The sequence below is a fragment of the Carcharodon carcharias genome, chromosome 28 (assembly GCF_017639515.1).
Source record: "Carcharodon carcharias isolate sCarCar2 chromosome 28, sCarCar2.pri, whole genome shotgun sequence".
Taxonomy (NCBI): domain Eukaryota; kingdom Metazoa; phylum Chordata; class Chondrichthyes; order Lamniformes; family Lamnidae; genus Carcharodon; species Carcharodon carcharias.
In genome coordinates this window covers 13,047,608-13,070,395 of record NC_054494.1, presented here as the reverse complement: position 1 = coordinate 13,070,395, position 22,788 = coordinate 13,047,608, and the positions used below count along the sequence as shown (strand labels likewise).

The 22,788-nt window shown below is 41.0% G+C and overlaps 1 protein-coding gene across 10 annotated transcripts in view; it reads right to left on the bottom strand.

Annotated features, from left to right (window-relative positions):
* Positions 1-22,788, bottom strand: part of LOC121270752 (LIM domain-binding protein 3-like) — a 171,631-nt gene that overhangs the window by 62,571 nt on the left and 86,272 nt on the right. For 7 of the 10 annotated variants that reach the window (XR_005941600.1, XM_041176146.1, XM_041176140.1 and 4 more), the window contains exons 6-7: positions 8,394-8,575; positions 5,642-5,678 (exon numbers count right to left, since the gene is read on the bottom strand). Coding sequence is in view for 9 of the 10 variants with exons in the window: in XM_041176146.1 (XP_041032080.1) it covers positions 5,642-5,678; positions 8,394-8,575 (219 nt within the window). In the remaining variant the exon portion in view is untranslated. Of the gene's footprint in view, positions 1-2,430; positions 4,962-5,641; positions 5,679-8,393; positions 8,576-14,500; positions 14,522-17,892; positions 18,094-22,788 lie in introns of those variants that run through there. The other 3 variants (XM_041176143.1, XM_041176147.1, XM_041176144.1) reach the window with 3 other exon arrangements.

Genomic DNA, 22,788 nt, shown 5'->3' with positions numbered 1-22,788 from the left:
TGAAATGAGCAGAGTTTATTTGCCTTTAGATTCAGGTTGTGTTACCCCTTTTTACGGAATTGGGCTTCTGTCAGCCAGAAACTTCTTAATAACTGTGGATCTAAATTGATATCAAGGAAACCTTGAAAGCCTGTACTCATATAAGCCCACCATGAGCAGACCAGACTTTACAATCTAATTCTGCTCAGTGCTCGCTGCATGTTCAAAGTTTTAGTTGGATTGTAGATCATATTATACACAAGCTTGAAATACCATTTAAAAGATACTCTGAGTGGTGGATTGTCCAAACATCTCAAACAAAAGCTATGACTCAAATATTCAGTTATTAATTCTTTGGTGGAATTAGAGTGATCCATTAAAATTGGACCAAAATTAATTCACTAGGAAGGTGTTTATATATTAAAAATATTCAGAAATATTGTGGCAATGCCATTATTACACAATATTAAATATAATTTCTAAGGTCATTTTAAGAGCTTAGTTTGATAATTACTTGCATGTTCAGTACCTTCTTTTGACCTCCTCCTGCCCCATTCTGATCGTGAAGCAAGTGTTGAGGAGGTGCATGTGACAGAGAGAAGTGCACCTGTGCTAATGTGATATTCAAAGAACTGTAGTTTATAACCACATTGCATGAAGCAGTATCAGTTTGAACTTCGCAATGTGGGCATTGCTGGTTGTGATCTATATTTATTCCATAGGTGGGGAGCTCTTTATTGAACAACCATAATGAACTAACTAGCAAATCAGATTTGAATGAAACTGAAATGTAAAGTTAGATTTGATGGTCTCTAAACTAGTCATTCTAACTCAGACCGGACTCCGGAAAGGTTCAAAAGTGCAATTCAGATCTGCTGGATCCTGAAAATGAGAGAACACCTGTCCTCGCCCACCTCCAATCATTCCCTAACCTCATGATTTCAAATTCTCACTCTCAAGTTCCTCCATGATCCTACAAACTTCTCTGGTTCTATATCCCATCACAAACCTTTAGCTTTTCCAATTCTGACATACATGAGTCCCTCTCTCTCCATTAGTGGTAGTAAAGTCAAAAAGGCAGCTCACCACCACCTTCTCAAGGGCAATTCGGGATGGGCAATAAATGCTGGCCTAGCCAGCCATGCCCACATCCCATGGATGAATTAAAAATATGTCTTCATCTACTATGCTCCTGCCACTTGACGTTTTCTTTCTAACCCCCTTTTTGCTTTGATGTCTCAATACTTAGCTTTTTGATTGTTTTCCTTACTGCCTTCTCAGTGTCTATTCCTTGCCTGTATAAATGCAAGCATCTTTAAAAAAGGACTTCTTACATAAAAGAAACCATATACTGTATACACACCTACGTGCATACATGCATACACACACACACACACACACACACACAAATGTTTGGCCAGTCCACCACTATACCAAACAGGGCATTTACTTTACTTTAATGTTTGAGCACAGCATTGCTTAATACTACAGTTCTAATGCATTTTAAAGTGACAGTACCTTTTTGTGTTAGCCTACTTACATCAGGTCTTATATCAATCAGTTTGTCTTGAAATATCCCTGAATCCCAGGTTTAAAGCTATCACTTGGATTTCATTTATCAGATGGAAAAAAACAAAGTCAATCCAAGCCTTACTGACCCCGATAGTTCCTATAGAAAGCTGCAATAAATTGAAAATCAGTGAAGAGTACCTGGAGATTCTCAGAGTTCAGGCACACAGAGATGATCAGCATTACCGATCTCTCATTTGGGATCATGGAATAGTAAAAGTAAACTATAATTGAACAATCAACCAAGTTTCTACTAAAACAATAATGCTGATCAGCATTGCTTCAAGACTGTATTAAGGGCTTGGTATTGATTTGCTTTGAGAAGTGGAATAATGCAGTTTTTGCAACATTAAGGAAAGGTTGAGGGAAATTTGAGAATCTCAGGTTTACTGATGGGGGGAGGTGGAAGATGGAGCCTAATTTCTCATTTTAGGATATTAGAACATCAACTTTTTTTATACCCAGTAATGACAGAAAGGTTCAGAATTTTGGGTAGCAACATTTATGTATGCAGATTTAAGCATTCATACTACAATCCCATGTCTGTCACTTCTACAACATTCACCTGAAGTAGTGAACTGGTTTAAAAATAAAGCATGCTTTGCTGCAGTATAAGTCCGTACAGCATATGCACAGAAAGTTTGCCATCTGGAATTTCTACCCTCTTAAGTCAATCACTATATCTGTGGTGGTTTCATCCTCCCAGCAGTTGGAATACAAACTCTTTGTAGCTCCCAACTCAGGTACTGTCTCTTTAATGCAGCTGTTAAAGAAAGTCAACTGATGAACAGTTTGACTCCACATTTTAGGATTGTGATTCTTAATGAGCATCTAGTGCTGGATCTAATCAGTATAGAAAGAGACTGGAAGAGGATCTATTGGTCTTTTTTAAACTTGATTTTTTTTATTTCAGAGAAAAAGTGCTGGTATATACAGAGAAACAGCAAACCAAATACAGGAACGAAAAGATCTCACCCTGCCTTTCACCAATCAATTTCACTAAACCAGAACCCAAGTTTTATCTACTATATTATCCGTCTCCAACCTACTTGTCTACTCGGCTCAAATCATTCACAAACTATCGTATTAACAGGCTACGGTCATACAGAACCATCAGAGTCAATGGGAAATTGCAGATACAGTTCAGACCCCAGTGCCATTTACAGAAGGTCCCAAATCACCACCACAAGGCAGCATCTTTTTTAAAACTATAAGGTATAACATATCTCACTTATATTTTGCAACTGAACAGATTAAATGGGGTCATTTTCTTTCTCGGAACATGGAGGGGAGGCAGAAGATGGAGTCTAATTTCTCATTTTAGGATATTGGAAGATCAACTTTGCTTGTGCCCAGTAATGACAGAAAAGTTCAAAATTTTGATTAGATTCTTGACAATTTTTTTGTTGAATATTGTTTTCTTCCTCCCTGTCGCAATCAAAACAGTGCAAATGAAAAACTCATCTTTACAGATCAGAAATGGGTCAAATGCTACCTTAGCTAATTTCAGCTAGGTGGTGTGTGTTACTATTTGCCTCAGTGCTGTTGGGTCAATGAAAGGTAGGGAAGTGAAGTATGGGAGAGGAAGATTCTGCAATTAGGTTTCCCCTCTCCTGATTACCACCTAGTGACCCAGGCTGCAAAATGCAGGAACTATAGACCTCAATGGAAATCACTATTGAGACTCAGGCCTAATTAGCTGGCACGACACTTGGATGAGGGGAAGTGGACCAGAGCACGAATCAGCACCTTCAGTACAGAAGTGGAGATAGCAGGGGAAGAGTGGAAATATATCGCGTGCTCAATCCAGAACTTTCTTTGCAAAATCGCAGTAAGATGTCTCATAAATTTCAGATGCAGTCTTTACTCAAATCTCTCGACCCCAGTTTTGTCATTTACCTTCAGCTCAATCTAGCTAAATTTTACATATTATCTCCAAAAGTTAAAAAAATAATATACTTGCAATTTCTCCACTTCTGAAGGAATGCTCACACAATACAATTACTGAAGAATCATTTTACTTAATCTGCTTTTTGAAAGTAATTTTAAAAAGACTGCTTGAGTAATCATAATATACATTCACCTAAATTCAATGGAATCGCCTTCACTTTCACTGTCCAAAAGAAAAACCTTTCACGTAATGGGGATTTGGATTAATTGTCTATTTGCATTATTTGCCTCCGCCTTTAATGAGTTGGTCAGGAGACACAGCTCTTCTGTCCCAATTGCAGTGTACATTACCTAGACGAAATGGGAATCAGCCTGAATTATTCAGCAGGGTTCCCCATTTCCCTTTTTAGTTCCATGCCCCAATCTTAAAAATACTTGTTGCAGAATATGAATCTGATCAAAAATCCAGACTAAAAGCTAAAGTTCCTGCCATGCTGGGCTGCTTTGTGAGAGAAGCTAAGCAATAACAGATCAACTATTTAAACAGAGCATTACAGGAACCCTGCTTGCCTTCTGTAAGGATTTGGACTATGTGGTGGGAATGAGTTTGGGCAAGGAGCATGCAACAGTGTAAAGCTAAAACCTGAAAGTTATACCTGAAATTATTGCATAAGTAATTAATTAATTTTTAGCCTGCTGCTTATATCCGATCAGGCTTAGGTAGGGCAAGGGATTGGGGTGGAGATTTTGATGGTGATGGTCACCAGCAGTAAATAGGAACAAGGATTTATCAAATATGTTTCATTGCCCATTTCGATAAACTGTTCGGCAATCTCTAGATAGCTATCTGTGATTTGGTAAAATAAACTACATCACATTGGAAGCATGTATTAACATGTTATCCATTGTTGTACATCCCAGAAAATCATTCTCATTTTCCTCAAAACCTTCACCTCCCCCGAAGCCTCATTGTCTCACCTACTGTCAGGCTCAACTGTGTTATGCAAGCATTCCCTCAGGCAAGACAGCACCTATCATTTTGACTTCGATCATTGAGACCGCAACAGTCCTTTCAAACTGCACTCTTTCTCAAACACAAGGAAGCTCACAGTATATTAATTCCCTGACATTTCTTTGAAAGGAATTCAGAGATACAGAATCTGACTCTTTATACAGAACCAGGACTTTTAGCATTTTATTGGCAGAGAAACCTTCATACATGGAGAAGTACTGTGCTACTAGGAGCACTACAATACAACAGAGGAGGGATGTAAGGCTAAGGACATTCAACAAGCACTTTCTTTAACTTGTTTTAAGAAGATTTGATGTTCTCACACTACTTTTTTTATAGCCACTATTACAGTAATATGCTCTTTCTTTTTATTTAGTAATTCTATTTTCAAGTGTCTTATTACACGTGGGCAGTTTAACCTTTAATATTAAGGATCTGTGCAGACAGACCATGATGCCATTTGCGCAATTTGGCAAAGCGTGGACCTTTTACTTCATGTTCAAACTTTTCCCTGTGGCATAGAGAAAGAGAGAAAGAGAGGAGGAGAAGAGTAAGGGATTAGGGAATATGTCCTCCACTCTCCTGACCTTATAATTGTATAGCACAAACAACTAATGCATTACACAAACGACAAGGCCTAAAAAAAAATCCATCCCCAATTGATCCGTTGCTGCAACAACAAAGACAGGAAGATGTTTTGCACGTTGGTTTCTGAACCATTATGACCCTTAAAATGGTAACCCTTTACACCGAAAGAAGTTGACCATTTGTGTGTTAGAAGCAGAAAGCTACAAATGAAACCAAAGCAACCCCCACTCATTAGTGTATTTGACAAGCCACATTCTCTTTGGGGAAGATCATTTGGGTAGCACCACGATATAATACTAATGCCTCATACTAATCCATAAACCTCGACCAGTCCAATGTGTGTTTAGAGAATGATCCCCTATGACTGTCGGCATATACCCACACCTACAGAGTGTTGGATGTCTGTCATAAGCAGAGCTAGATGTAGAATTCTTTGTTCAATTTCAAAATGTTCAACCAAAGTTATCTTAATAACCCCAAATTTCTAAAATTAACTAATGCTGAGTTTATTGCTAAGTGTATTGTATTAATGTGTTTAACAGTAAAATGTCTGAAGTATGTTTTAAGTGGGCCAAATGACTGCTGCTGTTGCTGGAAGCCTACCTTGATCTTTTCATAGCATCTTCATCTGGATCTTGCACTAGAAAACAAAAGGTGTAAATGAATGACCATGTCCAGTGAAACAAGCCCATGCTCCTTTGTATATATCAACAGGACTCCAAGTTAAACACTGATCTCTGTTTACTGAGGGTGTTTTATTAGAAGATGAAAGCTGTTCAGTTTTTATGAAATTAACTTCAGAGATAAGTCTAAACACTACAAATGGAGCTTTGGCAGGAATATGGAAGAGACAACAAAATCTGCCCAAACTGTTCAGTTTGATGAATGCTGTTACCAGTCAGCCTTACTGCAACACCATTCAATAATTAAAGGATGGAAAACTAAAGTAAACCCTACAGTGGGATTTTTTGCCTCTGTCCATTGGCAGCATCGTCTGATCCCACTGAGAGTCAATGGATTTTTGGCTGGCCTGTTGCATCCCCTGCGGCAGGTCCCGTCATAGTGGGGCCAGAAAATCCCAGCCTACATCTTGGTGAGCTAAATTTGAATGCAAGAGGATAAAGGGCAATTGCCCCACCCAATTCCATCAGAGAGAGATGTCCATTCTGCTCTCTTCCTGAGCTGTATTGAAGCCAGAATTCAACAGTTACATCACATTGAACTATCCAGTTTCATTAGAAACAAGACCAGGATTCCTATGAAGACATCGCAATTCTGCTTAAAAAGGAAAGAGGAGACAAACTAAGATGAGAACTTAATTCTGAAAAATTCATGACCTACTTTAGAATGGGCCCCTCAAGATCAGATGTATAATGGGGGATTTACTCTTGCAGTTTTACATAAGTTCTCCATTTCTGTTTTCAATAAAGTAGATTTATATATCTATTTTAAGTGGTTCACATCAAGTACATCAAAAATTTTAATCCTCAGATAGTTTAAACAGTGCACAACAGATATTACACTATGCTTCTGTTAACTTGGAGACCTGTGTATGACAAGAGGAGAGAGATGGAGAAAGGAAAGATATTTATAAAATAATCACTTTATTAACCATCTATTTTTAAGCTCTTACATATTTCAGGATTTTAAAAAGTTATTTTTGGGAAAAATTGTAATTCCAGAATTTTAACATAAAAATATGCAGTAGGAGCAGACCTGTAATTTTCTCCCACTAATATCATTCCTCTATTTTTTTTATTCATTCAGCATTTATTGCCCATCTCCAATTGCCCTTTCGAAGGTGGTGGTGAGCTGCCTTCTCAAATCACTGCAGTCCATGTGGTGTAGGTACACCACAGTACTGTTAGGGAGGGAGTTTCAGGATTTTGACCCAGCGACACTGAAGGAATGGCAATATATTTCCAAGTCAGGATGGTGTGTGGCTTGGAGAGGAACTCCCAGGTGGCGGTGTTCCCAAGCATCTGCTGCCCTTGTCATTCTAGCTGGTAGTGGCCATGGGTTTTGAGGTGCTTTCTAAGGAACCTTGGTAAGTTCCTGCACTGCATCTTGTAGATATGATACACACTGCTGCCACTGTTCATTAGTGGTGGAGGGAGTGAATGGTTCTGGATGTTTTATTATTCTTGTTAAATCCCCTCAATGCCTGCTCACCTGGGCACTCCACTTAATGACAATCTGCATCACATTCCGTCACAGCAAGAATACTACATCTGCTACAATGTGGCTGATAATTGGGATGAGTGCTGGAACTGTACTTGGTCTCTAACTGGCGATGACTTCCATACATGCATTGCTTAAATGTCAATGAAAATGGGAGAGCAGAAATCAAGTTGTGCCAGACAGCATTTCAGTTCTGATGGGGAGGCAACCCTGGGGTTGTAGGGGATGAGTGGGCGTGAACAGGGCAACAGTAAGCCAGGTTTTAACATTTGCTCCCAAACCTTCACCAGTGCTACAGTATAACTGTACCAGAGTAGCATGGAGAAGCACCAACCTCCTGGATAAATATAGCAGTGTGAACGCTCATCCATCTGCAAATCCATTTTGCTCAGGCGGCAAACACAAAACAATAACAACAGCTTAGCAGTCAAAACTGTTGTACTTCAGATGGCTTGAATGCCACACTGATGCTAGTTGTCAGCCAATGTGGTCCCATACCACTTCCCAAAGGATACCTGCTACAACTCCTGGAAACTCTTACAAATAAATCTACTGGTTAAGATAATTTTCTTTTTAATTCAAGCAGTAAACATTTTTACAGACCTTAGGAGATGGAAATGTCCAGCTTAGTCCAGTCGACATGGTAAAGTAATTGGTCCCATTGAGCAATCGCAAATAGAGAACAGTGTAAAACTCCCTCTACACTGCCTCATCAAGCATCCCGTATTGGGCATAGAATGGATTTGATCAAAGTCAAATCTCTCTTGGTACTGGCAAATCAAGCACTTGTAGATCAGGCACAGAGTAAAGCTCCCTCTTCTCTGTATCATCAAGCACTCTGGGTCAGTTGCAGTAAAGGTCAGGTGCAGAGTAAAGCTCCCTCTACTCTGTCATATAACTTCATTGAAGTATCTCCTACTTCACTATTTTCCACGGTGAAACTGATAACTTAGTGCGAATCACAGGCCACTTCATCTTGTGGGCCTTTACCCAGTGAGCAACGGGATAATAGTGCATCAACTCACTTCATTTAGGACCAGATGAAAGAGAGGAGACTTTCATCTCACCAGTCTGGGCTGGATCTAACCTCAAGTTTCATTATAACGTGGTCACTAAGTGCACCACTCACATCTCCTCATTTCACCTAACAGAATGAAAGCTTTTCTATACTTACAGTATTCTGTTCCAGTCATCTGAGCAAGGACGCGGAAAGATTTGGACTGCAAATTGGCAGCCCGACGTGTCCACTCATCCAGTTCCTGCTGGTGAGTCTGATGGGGCTTAGTAGTGTTACGAATGACAGCCTGGTAGACTGGAGAGGCACTGTCGACTAGAGCATCTTTAACATGTAGGTTACTGCAATAACAGAGAGAGTTTCATTTTACAATGACACATACTAACCCCTAACCTATCATGGTGACTCTCCATCAATGGCAACCTCAGCATCTGCCACAGGTCTGTGCTGGAATCTATTCAGGTGGAGCAAGACATTTCTAGCTCTTCTTTGAGGAACTCAATTTTAAGGGTCTATAGACTCCCTCTGGTCAATAACAAACCTTTTTAAATTTTTTTTCTGGCATGGATTGATTCAGTACTCTGGAAAGTTCTTCCATTGTCCCTTTCTCAACTACAGCTGACAACTTGTTGGGTAAGCCCTCCCAAGCACTGTTTTGGTGATACTCCAAATTAGGTCCCTGGGAGGACCGCAGTACTACCCTGTGATGGTTGCCTTCCAATTTAAAGCAGGCGAACTTTGTTGTCACTTCCTCTGGAATGCTCAGAGAGAAGCTGAATTTGCACCCACAATTCAGTGACAGTGTATGTTCCAACTCAAACACATTACTTTGCCATTAACCCGCTTGCAAAAAATGTAATGTTTTAAAAGCACCAATGTGCAAAATTTGCTAAGAAGAATTAATGTTCTAGATTTTTGAAATTCACAAGCTTTGTATCAGCAAGCTCGAACTAACGTTTAAATTCCAGTCATGTCCAGATGTGTTAGAGTCGGGATGAAGTAGTTACAGAAGGGTCAAGGATGGGATTAAATAAATCAAATGGGAGCCAAAGAAAAACTCAGTTCTGATTTAAGGTGGATTTCACGCATACTCCCTCTCCATGATATTGCTTTCACAACAAAAAGCACTGGCTGGTGTGCCAATTAGTACAGACCAGGAGCCACAGGTCTATGCTGAGGTAGCTGCCACTTTTTAGTGCAGCAGTAGGGGTGCTCTTAAACAGGGAAAGAGGAAATCTTCAAGATTAAACAAGTAATCCTCCCTTCCCTCCCCAAAAATATTGTATACCTAACATTATTAAATATACATCTGATTCCATGAGAGATATTCCAATTCTTCTCTCAAAAATATATATATTCTTCACCTTCAAAAAACAGGAGACATTTGGTTTTCTTTTTCATTCTCTACTCTGCATAGGTACAAGTTTAAACTTCTGCAATAGCAGTGGTTCCATTCAATCACTTCACATTTAATGACTATGGTAAACACCCTCATTTCACATACCCAGTGCACAAAGTCAAGTCCAAGTGGCACCCAACTGTTAAATGGGCAATACATCTAGCAGGCAGTTGGCTGGTGCAGTGGAGCTACCGAAGTAAAGCAAAGTTAAAGGAAGGGAGGGAAAACAAAACTATTGTCTCTGAACAGTGCTTTCTGTGACTTATTGCAGAACAATACCTCTAATGGTGGTTGTGGAGGAGTGAGTTGGATATCTTACTCAACTGTCCAAGATGACAGAAGATTGGAAAGCAATGGGGAAGAAAAGAATGCAATGGGTGAAGGGAGATGAAAAATTTTGGAATATAACCTAACATTACATGAAATTAATCTTGAATTATTTTAATTAGGTACTCACCTCCATATCACTCTGGGTCACCTGTTGGTCTATTCCAGATTGGGGCTCATCTGCTGATTGCAGGCAGCTCTAAAAACAAATGCTAGCAAAACGGCCGCATAGGTTACCTATGGATGCTCACAGATAACATGCCTCTTCATCCTACTCCTTCCTGCAGGAGCCAGTGAGCAGGAACAAGAGCATGGTAAGCGACTAAGCAATCAAGGCCAGAGCCCAGAAACAGTACGCTTCAGACTAACCATTGCAGGCAAGTTTTTAATGCTTCTTATTTTCTGAAAGGGGTGGGATCCATCAGAAATAGAAGTGGGATTAGGCCATTTGATCCCGCAAGCCTGCTGAGCCATTCAATAAAATCATGACTGATCTTCCACCTCAATTCCCCTTTCCCACCCTATCCTTGATTCCCTCAGTGTGCAAGATGATAAGAAATGGAATGGGTGTAATCATGATGCTGTCTTCTGGTATGTTCATCCAGTGCATATACATTTTGTTCCTGAAGGAAAAAAAATCTACTGGCAGAGAAAATAAGTTTCCGTCCCTCAGGCTCTCAATTCAGGGACTAGGAGTTTGGATTCTAGCCTCAGCTCCTGTTTAGATTTGCTCCTTCCCCATAGTGGAGTTTAGTTCACTTATAATTTGGACCTTGATCATACGTATGCAAGTGAATCAAACCTAGATATTTTGTACCTGGGAAGGCAAATTATTCTGTGTGATAAAATCCCAGGCACGTGGAAGCCATCTAAATCGCATACAGAATTTATAGTAATGATACAACTTTTTCTAAATTACACCAAGCTTTGAAACTCAAAATGGACTGCAAAGCATTCCTGATTGGACTGAGAGGCAATAAAGAGCACCATGAAATATTACAAATAGCTGTCAGCCTTTTTTTTTAGGCCAAGAGACATTAATAACCCTTCCAAAAAGCAGGGACTTTGAAATAAAGCACCGAGATACTGAAAATTAAACCCGGTCAGTATTTTACAGTTTCTAAGGGACTGAGAATCAGGATTGAAATACAAGATGCAGCTCCAAAATAGCAAATAGATTTGGACTCCATCAGGTGCTGGGACAATTATCAGTTAGTACTACCTTAATATACATGCCCAGCCGAGCATTCTTTAGCATCCAACAGTCAGTAAATGGACAGAAAGGAAAAATTGCTGTCAATGATGCAGTTAAAGGAATGTCTATACGTCAGGTAAATTATCAGTGGAGCATTACTGACTGTCTGTGTAATACGTGACCCAAACAAGAAGAGGCTACGAGTTTTAAATCTTCAGAGGCATCCCTCAAATATCTCAGTTTTGCTCTATAACTCACATTCAGTATACCTTTAGAGGCTGAACCACAGATAGATAACACTGCGCCTTACTGACCAAACCCTTAAGGATATATAAGACACACACACTAGCTCAGGGTCAGTGACCGTTACTCAATACATCTAACCAGCATGCTTTGTATTCTGAAGATTCACTTCATTGTCACCTCCCTTCTTTAACACTTTTACCTAAAGTCTTAGATTGCTGGCACAATCCTATTCGATAAAGAAGGCTATTGGCAATGCCCAGCTGTTACCATTTCATGTCTACAGAGGTATTCTCATCAGTTTGTTGGTATAAACTTCAGTCTGTGGCTTCCTCTAGAAGGCCAATGGCCCAGAGAGAAAACCCGCCTACCCCTTGTATGAAGGTTTATTATAAAACCATTCAGCCCAATTGTTTGACAACATCACTGTGAAGCCTTGTCACTATCCCCATCAATGGGGAACATCACCATGAGAAAGTCAGTAGGTACAGAGGAGTAGATCATATTGACAACTTTGCAATTGGTTTTACTTTAATCATTATACATATTTCACAGAAATAGTTCATTTCCATTCAACAAATGTCAGTAGAATTACTAAGCAATATTAGAATATCAGATTCTTTCCAAAATAGGTATGCAACAGACTAATTTGGAAAGGACACTCCTTTATGATTGGGTAGGTCAGCCTGAACTCAAATGTTCTATTTCCAACCATCTTACATCCCTCCACCGTAACCCATCCCCATCACTCCATTGCCCTTGTAGATGACATTACAGACTTCTGGTGATACTTTGTTGCATTTTAAACATTGTGCCCCTTTGATTCAACCTTGTTGACTTTCTGCCAACACAAGCTTTTATTTGCAAAGGTCAGACTACTTACTGTTTCTTGTGGGCTAAATGTACTGTGAGGTTTATTTCCCTCAGATATAAATGTTTACGATTAAACAACCTCTGTCATGGTTCCAACAAAACAGACTCCAACCTTCTACTCAAGACATTCTTGAGTGCATTCCTGATTACAGTCCACTCCAAAATTTCAGAGCAATTATAATGTATACAAAAGTTAATTTTGGCACAGCGTGGTTCTAAACCACAACACCAAACACTGACCATGGTGGTTAGCTCAGGTTAGAAAATATCAAAATCAAATGAATTTCTGACTTAGATAATGAAAGAGTCAATAGTCCAGGGACAACCTATGGACTGGGTCAATGATTTTAATGTATGAGTATATATTATATATGAGAATATATTACACACTCAATTCAACATTCCATGCAGCGATGTGGGAACTGTAAGGGCAGACATCAGCATTTTAGGTTTACACTGACTTTTTTACCAAATTAAATCAAGTGCAAAAATAATACTGGAAGAATAATTCATACACCATCATTTTTCTGGACAATATTTGAACTCATTCGTGGGTGTGTTGAAGGTATGTGTTGGAATATAGGACATTTTTACAACAGGAAAAGAACATTTGGCCTAACAAAACCACCAAGTTGTCGTTAGGCTGGAGTCCACCTTCCCACCAAATCTCGACACCCACATTGGACCTTTCTGGCCCTCATGTCCCCCTGGTAACTTCTTCCATTAGTTTATTATTATGTGTGAAACAGATTGGTCAGAATTCTATGTTTTCTTTTAAGATTTTTAATTTTGAAATCTTTATCATTGGCATCTGGATGCCATGATCAACTTTGTGGATATTCCTTCATATCTCTCTTCTCATAAAAGCATGTCCGGTTTCCCTAACATTTCTGTATAGTTTAAATTCCTGAGAACAAAGATTAACATTGTTGCCTAGCTTGCACTGCACCCTCTCTTGGGATATACCATCTTTCCTATGGTATGCAATAAGAATCCAGATATAATCCAACAATCCTATTCTTCTTTGGTTGATCTAAACCCATCTTCTTGTATTACTGGCTTCTTTCTTCTACCATTGTACAAATGGAACCCAATACCTTCTTTGCCTGATTCACTGTAGCAGCAAACTGCACTGATCCTGTTTACAATAATAACCATAACTTTATTTTTCTAATTAACATGCCTCTTAACTGTTCCATCGAACCCATTTTCTAAGTTCGGATTGGTTATCTTATGTTTATCTACATTAAACTGTGCTGGTCAAGATTTGAATCTTTTTGGCTCTGATCTGATTGCAAAGTGAAAACAATGCCTATGAAAAGGACAATTCCAAAACAGTATCTAGATGAAGCAGTCTATAGCTGAAACAAATAACTGATAATTGTCCACCCTTTGTTCCATTTTGGGGGCTCACCGAAATACATAATGAGCCAACTGCAGGTAGTGCCTTCACACTATCAGATAACCAACCAGAGGTTACCTTTATGTTGCAGCAGAACAAACAGACTGACTGCCGTGCACACACCTGCCCTCTATGCCAACATCAAGCTGACATTAGTAAAGATGACAAAAGAACTTTGGGGTCCAGTCACATTTCAGCCAAACTCTGTGAATTTGGACTCGCCTACAAAAGCTGCTACCCTCTTCCAGTCCATCAAGTTAGCCCCCACCTGACAGAATTGTCAATTGGCCTAATCTAGTGGCCTATTTAAACACTTGATGAGTGCCCTCTCTCCAGGGCAAGTTTCTAAGTTGAGGCGGGTGAGTTAGTGCAACTGGCTGCTCAGGCATAAAACCATGAATGGTGGGCAGCCATACCACACTATATCCCAAGAAACTATGATTCCTTGTTTCTATTCAATTATAACTACTTTGACAAGCATCAAACAACTGGAAGCACAAATTCACTCCCCAAAAGGTATTAATGCTGCCACAGGTCTAATCATCAAACAGCCAATAAATAGCCACCCTCTGGGCTTATTTGATGTTGATGGGGATGAGGAAGATGAAGTGCTTTAACAAAATATTTCCAGATTTTTTTCTTCTAAAAGTAGAAAACCAAAAATGAAGATGTCACGACACAATTTCAATGTAAAATGGCAAGGAACCAAGAAAGAGAAACTCGCACCTCCCAGGTCTGTGATTGAAATGGTGTCTCTGGCCCCTGTGAGTTTAGTACATATTTGGTTAAGAAACGATAGTCTGGTTATGAAAGATGGACCTACTTACGCAAATGGAGGTTCAGGGCCACTGAGGATCACATGATCAAACACACCAGGGCATTGATCATTGGTATCCGTGATTATTAGGAGGTAGGTTGGTTTGATTGACAGGTAACAAAAAGTGACAATGACAATTGTGTGTTAGAAATGGGAATGGTGGAAGAGGTGAGTGAGTGGGGTGGGTGGGGAGTGGGGGGTCGGGGGTTGGAGAAAGAGAAGCAACACACAATTAGAACAAAATAGTGCTCCTGCAATCAAAATGAAAGAATCACAACACTAATCCCTGATCTACAGATTATTGTCAACAGTTCAAGAGGCTTCACTGAGCCATCCACAGGGAAATCACACAATTTTGGGAATAGCTTATACCACATAAACTGTTACCATAGTGACAACACTGTCACTGTATCATCAGACAAGGCCAGTTTCAGATATTGCCAGTGTGTGGAAACCTTTAAAAGAATGTTATATGATCAAGTATTTTTCCCACACTTCACAAAGTATGAATCTAAAATAAAATCTTTTAAATGATGAAACTTGTGCTCATTCAAATGCTGGATCAGTTTTTGTACCCAACATTAGTTAATTTGAGCACTCCCAGGTCAATATACTTCGTTAGATGGTGGGTAAAGATCTCTCTGCCATGTCACAATTTAAAGCATTTCCTGCCACCCTTGTGATTCTTCCGTCTCGACCACAGGCCAATCATGTGGGCTCCAGGTGATATTGCTAATTTACTGCCCAATAATACTGAACTGTGGCTTGCTCTGGATCCTTGTGTCCCAGGAACTGAGTCAACATTGGGCAAACTCATTTCACTGAGGACCAGCAACAAGAGGATTCTTTAATTTCCTCTGTCCAAATTGGACCCAGATTCTAGCAGTGAATCCATTCCATCAATCACACTAATAAATTCTTTAATTTGCATTCAATACTCCAACTTGTTTAACGAAGCCCTGGAGTGGCTGTCAATAGTCCTAATTACAAACAGTGTAAGGATCTTGGGCTGCGATGATAAAAGAGTTCTTTCAAGATAGATGCTGGAATGAGTTACAAATCTAAATAGGCAGGCCACTGGCCTTACCTGGCTTTCTCTCAAAAAGAGATTTCAGTCATTGATGGTTAGATTTTGGAGAACACACTAGCTGTTTATGAAATACTGACTCTATGTTAACAACTTGGAGGTCTTTCAAAACAAACTGAAGCCTGTGCCCAAACCTAAACAACACCACTTGCTGATTTTCAGTAAAATCTCATCTGACTGCCACCTGAGGAACCTCTTCAGCATGGGCATGAGATGAAAAAGGAAGCAGCTCCTGTCACAGTGTAAAACACCAGTTGCACACTGCAAATATAATCAGACATAGAGGGCTGAACCTTCTGAGGAGTGGCAGTCACTGTCAGATTGCCACTCTGCTCCTATTACTTTTTACACTAAAATGGAGCTCTGCATTTCTGGCCCGGACTTTTTCATCTTATGCTCATGCTGAAGAGGTTCCTCAGGTGTCAGTCAGAGGTTAAAATCACCACGTGCTTGCTTTCTTTGCAGCCTTGACCCTGGCAAAGAGGCCTTGTCCATCAATCGAATTTGAGGCCTACTTAAATCTTGGATGGGGCCTTAAAGGTTTAGACCATGAATGAGATATTACTGAAAATCAGCAAGTGGTGTTGGTTAGGTTTGGGCTGGGCATAGGCTTCAGTTTGTTTTGAAAGTCTCCATGTTGTTAACATACAGCCTGGGTCTCTTCAGAAATACAGAGTATACCTATTCTCGGAGTCCTTCCTCAGTGCAGAATCATCAAGGAAAGCCAAGCCATGGGCCATATTTTGTTAAGTCTTCATTCACTAACACGCTGAAAAGCTTTGGGACATTTAAATAGCTTTTCAGTGTGTTAATGAATGAGTATGAGTGAGGTAAGTGGGTAGGGTGGCAGAGTGGTTTAGGCTTGGGCATAGGCTTCAGTTTGTTTTGAAAGGCTCCGTGTTGTTAACATACAGCCTGGGTCTCTTCAGAAATACGGAGTATACCTATTCTCGGAGTCCTTCCTCGTCGTGCAGGATTGTCAAAGAAAGCCAAGCCACGGGCCAGGGTGGTGAGGTCAGGTCAGGGATGGGGAGTCGGAGGGTCAGGGGGAGAGTCGATGGGAGAGGGCTGTGGGTGGAGCTGGAGGGACATGTTGGGGGTGGAGGGGGGAGTCAAGGGGGAGAGTCGAAAGGGGGGTGTTGAAGTGAAGGAGAGTTGGTGGAGGCAGGGTTGGGGGGGGGGGGGGGGGGGGTGGCGGTGGAGCTGTATTGGGGTCAGTTGTTTAGTTACCCAGGAGTTAGACATGGTTTTTTCCTGTCTAACATTTCCTGGGTTAACTATCTTGGTAACTGATTCAAAACCCTTCAAAGTCTGCAACTCTAACTCAGAGTTGGAGACTTTTTTGGAGGGTTCTATATGCAGGGGAATTGCCCATCGGAAGTTGAAACTTCCTGGGCAATTCCTACAGAGTCCTTATGTCAATATTTCCGAGGGGTCCCCCAATGCATCTTCCGGGGTATGTCTGATCTCTGACCATTCAGAGACTAGAAGATGCGGGCCATATGGCTGCACTTACAGGAAGCTCATGTCGGAACAATTTTTGTGTTTTAAAAGTTCACTGGGTTGTGTGAGCTGGAGGCTCACTTTCCCTATACTAATGATGTCAAAGAATTCCTGAGGAAATTCTGAAAATTAAGCTCCTTCATATCTGTGTCTGTTTATCCCTGGAGTTGAAAAATAAAATCATAGAAACTCAACCAGTATTTTCATGATCAGCTGTTGTCCTTTTGGTTTCAAGAGGATGCAAGGGAGATCTGGTGTTGAACCCCAGCTCTTGCCACTCAGATGTGTCATTGTCTCAGGAACCTTTCCTATGATATTTCCCTTTCTGCAGAATGGCATCTGAGCTGAGATGGGCTGTTTAATTAGACAGATGTCACAGAAACAGGTCATTCGGCCCAACCATTCAATGCTGTTGAGCAGCAATGGTCAGAGTAGGGGGGAGGAAGCATGGAGGAAGGTGGGACAAAATGGAATTCATATGGCTGCTGCAATTCAGTGCTTCAATGGTGAAAGCTTCTCAGGACAGATACATTTCCAAGTGTCCACCACTGTTTCAATATCTGTCTAAAGCCTCTTGCAAACACTTCCATCTTGAATAACTCTCTGCTGAGTTTCAAAGGACAGGTTTCCAGAGGAAGGATTAACCTATCAGGCCAGAAGATTACTTTTTATTCAACATACTTTAATTAATCACTATCTTTTAACTAAATATTAACCATTTCTTTTTTTTCAAAATGGCTTTATAAACTTCAAAGATACACAATGGCTCCTCAAGGTGTTCGCACGCAAGCAAACAGGTTTTCTTGGCCTACCTTGAAAGATCACTGCCCCTGGCATGAGCCTGGCCAGCAATGGCATCCATGATGGCATCTTGGGAGTACATGCTGATGGGCGTGTTATACTGGGCATGGATGATGGTGGCCTTCCCACCAGGGCCTTTCACTTCGATGGGCTTGTGTGTGGACAACACAGAATCCTTCAGGACGTTGGGGTTGAAATGCTCCAAAAACTCACTATCGGTTGTGGGAGTGAGAAAGGAGAGGAGAGCATACTGTGAAAGGAAGAAAGCAATGCAGGGAAAAGTATTGCTGGTGATGGAGAGAGGCGGTGATGGGTAAGCAGAAGTTACTTACTTTAAATTTCTGTCCCTGTTTGCAAGTCCAAATAAAATCCCAGGAGGAAAAGACCACCGGCCAGTCTTCCCTTTACCTCCCCTCTCCCCATCTCAATTCTCTCTCTTCCTTCACTCTGGGGGATTCAATATTCAGAATATTGTATGTCATTTTGGGCCACCACTTCAAATACTCACTGGTGGGCTGGGGTAAGGGGTGACAGGGTGACTTTGGGACTCATCTTAAAATTGGTCAATCTGTCCCTTAACTCACTGAGAGGAGGAAAGGAGCAAGCATGCTGAAAGGCAGCTCTGTCCAATTTGTGGAGGTACAGGGAGACCCCCGAAAACTATCATGCTGAATCCATTAAAAATTAAACAAAAATAAACACACAAGATAAAAAAAGGTCAATGGTCTTTAGTGCCAAAGTTATACTCAAAATCCACACTTTTAAAATAGGTTAATGGTAATGTGTCAGCAGAGTGGCCACAGATTTCACATAGTGTATTCCTGACTTCTGCTGCCTTGAAGGAAGCAACTAGATGGGCTCACCAGGTTCCTGCTGAAGGAGGGGAGGGAGAATTCAGCATCCCATGTCTCCATTTGCAGGGATTCGCTGATGAAGGGTAGTTAACCCTGACAAACCCAATCAGTGGGAAATGAGGCTTCAATTAAGGAGAGCTTGGGATATGGGAAAGAGACAACTAAGTAACTGTGAAACTTCTGCTTAGCCATACCCAATGTGTACATATCACCAAGAGGCCATGCAGGTCACGAGCTGGTTAGGAGTTGTTCGAAGGAGCCTCAGTTTTGCACTACATTCCATCAGCCTCTCCCCTCAAATAAAAAATCATACAAACTATTTAAATAGAACAGTTTATTGCATTTGCTTAGGTAACTTGACAGTACTTTCATGTGAGAAACCATCAAAAATTCAAAGAATATTGGAGAAAGCCTTCAGATGTAAAGATGAGGAACAGAATGTCAACTTGACCATTTCCTCTTCATTCTGCTGTCACTTAAATAAAATATTTCTGGTTTTCGCTTTATGAAAGGAACTTGTTTGCATCCCTGCCAGAGGCATTAAGATGCAGAGATAGTACGCAATGCCTTTCAGACCCAGCATGCATTGTACAAACCTGCTCCAATTCCTAGCATGCATTGCACAACCCGCACTCCTATCCAGCACGCATTGCTCAAACCTGCCCTCCAACCCAGCATGCATTGCAGAATCCAGCTCAAAGCCACCAATGGGCAAAGGGTGAGGATTTGTTACTTCCATTCTTATTTTTGCGACCCCCCCCAGCCCCCATTCCCCTTGCTGCAAATCCCAGAATTGTCCCAACTACATTTAACTGCATTTAATGCCAGCAGTTTTGGAATGATTTTATATAAAAAATTACATGGGTATGTCACATGCACAGCTGCCAATTATTCTTTTCCCTCTCAACATCTTGGCAGTTATCTGTAGTTAAAACGTAATGTATACCAGGAAAGGGATAGATCAGCTCAGGTCTTGACTAGTGAACTCATGTCCAAAACAAAATGATGAGGAGTGCCTGCTCTTGGTGACCTGAAGTCTCAGCAAGAGGAGGATCAATGGTGACAATATGTCATCATGTTGCTGGCCTGGCCAGAGACTCCGTAGTTGGGAATGACCGTTATTGCAAGGAATAATGCAGTCTAAAACTAGAGAAGTCTTGCTATAACTGCACAGGGCATTGGTGAGACTACATCTGGAGTACCAACTCAATGCAATCAGACAGGGTCAGTGTGGGTTTGTAAAAAGGAAATTGTGTTTTACTAATTAATTAGTTCTTTCAGGAAGTGACAAGCAACCTAGATCAAGGGGAATATGCAGATGTGGTGACTTGGGTTTCCAAAAGGCATTTGACAAGATGCCACATCAAAAATTACTACACAAAATAAGAGTTCATGGTTTTGCGGGTAACATATCAGCATGGATAGAGGATTGGTTAACTAACAGGAAATGGACAGTAAACATAAATGGGTCATTTTCAGGTTGTAAGATGTACCGAATGGAGTGCCACAGGGACCTGTGCTGGGGCCTCAACTAATTATAATCTATATCAATGACTTGGATGAAGAGACCGAATGTATTGTTGCTAAATTTTTAAAGATTTGTCCACAGGGTGTGGGCGTTGCTGGCTAGGCCAGCTTTTATTGTCCATCCTTAATTGCTTTTGAGAAGGTGGTGGTGAGCTGTCTTCTTGAACTGCTGCCATCCACGTGGTATAGGTACACCCACAGCGCTTAGGAAAGGAGCTCCAGGATTTTGGCCCAACAACAGTTAAGGAACAGCGATATAGCTCCAAGTCAGGTGGTGCCTGGTTTTGAGGGGAGCTTGCACTTGGTGGTGTTCCCATGCATCTGCTGCCCTTGTCCTTCTAGGTGGTAGAGCTTGTGGGTTTGGAAGGTGCTGTCGAAGGAGCCTTGGTGAGTTGCTGCAGTGCATCTTGCAGATGGAACACACTGCTGCTATTGTGCGTCATGGTGGAGGAGTGAATGTTTAAGATGGTGGGAGGAGTGACAATCAAGTAGGCGGCTTTTTAAATTTGCTGATGACACAAAGATAGGTAAATGTGAAGAGGACATAAGAAGTTTGCAAAGGGATGTAGATGGGTTAAGTGAGCGTGCAAAAATTTGGCAGATGGAATATAATGCGGGGAAAATTGGAACTCATCCGCTTTGGCAGGAAGAGTAGAAAAACAGTATATTTAAATGAAGAGAGATTGCAAAACTCATTGGTACAGAGGCATCTGGGTGCCCTCATACATGAATCTCAAAAATGCAGGTAAAGCAGATGATTAGGAAGACAAATAGAATATTATCATTTATCGTAAGGACAATGGAATATAAAAGTAGGGAAGTTTTGCTCCAGTTGTACAGGGCATTGGTGAGACCACATCTAGAGTACTGTGTACAGTTTTGGTCTCCTTATTTAAGAAAGGACATTAGAAGCAGTTCAGAGAAGGTTCACTTGACTGATTCCTGGGATGAGGGGGGAGGTTATCTTATGAGGAAATGTTGGACAAGTTGGGCCCATATCATTGGAGTTTAGAAGATTGAGAGGTGATCTTATCAAAGCATAAGATCCTGAGGGAACTTGACAGGGTGGATGCTGAAAGGATGTTTGCCCTTGTGGGAAAGACTAGAACTAGGGGACACAGTTTAAAAATAAGGGGTCTCCCATTTAAGACAGAAATGAGGAATTTTTTTCTCCCAGAGAGTCATGAGTCTGTGGAACTCTCTTTCTCAGAGACCAGTGGAGGTAGGGTCATTGAATATTTTTATGGCGCAGTTAGATTCATGACTAACAAGGGAATCAAAGGGTATAGGAGTAGACAGGAAAGTGGATTTGAGGCCACAATAAGATCATCCATGATCTTAACAAATGATGGAGCAGGCTCAAGGGGCCGAATGGTCTACTCCTATTCCTAATTCATCTATTGCATTTCCCAGCTTGCTCGGACTCAGACTGGCTCTGTGGCAGACATGCTGAAAGAACTTTATCCAAATGCAGAACTTGAAATTGGTGAGTCCGGGTTGCTTGGAGTTGGGGGTGAATCGCATTATTGAGCCAAATAAAGAGATTATAAATCGCAACAATTATGTTGATAATTGGGGATGGGCACCTGAAAATTGAGGGAAGACTATGGGCACCAGAGATGCTAATATTGTAGAAAAGGCAGCTTGGAGGTGACCTGATTGAGGTATTTTGGGAATAGATTAGCACCTAAAGCATGAACATTAAAAGAAAACATTGGAACAGGAGTAGGTCATTCACCTACCGCCCACCCCCCCCAAAAGCCTGTTCCTCTTTTCTACTGACCTGTGCTCCATCTACTCAGCTTTGCTTCATAACCTTGATGCTCTTGCTTTACCCAAAAGTTCCAATCGACCCCCAGAATCCACAGCCTTGTAGAGAGAGTTAGATTTCCACGGTGTGAAAATGTGCTTCTTAATGTTACTCCTGAAAGACTTAGCTCTAATGTTAAGATAATTCTCTCTCATTCTGGACTCCTACACCAGAAGAAATGGTTTCTCTCTATCGACCCTATCAAATCTTTTAAAAATTTGAATCACCTCAGTTAGATCACTCTTTCATCTTCTAAACTCGAGAGTACAAACCAGGCTATACAACATGTCCTCAGAAGTTAATCCAGTAAAGCCCAGGATTACACCCCAGAGTTCTGAAGGAGATAGCTGAAGAGATAGTGGAGGCATTAGTGGTGATCTTTCAGGAATCACTGGAGTCAGGGAGGGTCCCAGAGGACTGGAAAATCGCTAATGTAACCCCCCTGTTTAAGAAGGGAGTGAGGCAAAAGACGGGAAATTACAGGCCGATTAACCTGACCTTGGTCGTTGGTAAGATTTTAGAGTCCATTATTAAGGATGAGATTTCAGAATACTTGGAAGTGCATGGTAAAATTGGGCAAAGTCAGCATGGTTTCATTAAGGGGAGGTCATGCCTGACAAATCTGTTAGAATACTTTGAGGAGGTAACGAGTAGGTTAGATAAAGGAGAGCCAACGGATGTTATCTACTTGGACTTCCAGAAGGCCTTTGACAAGG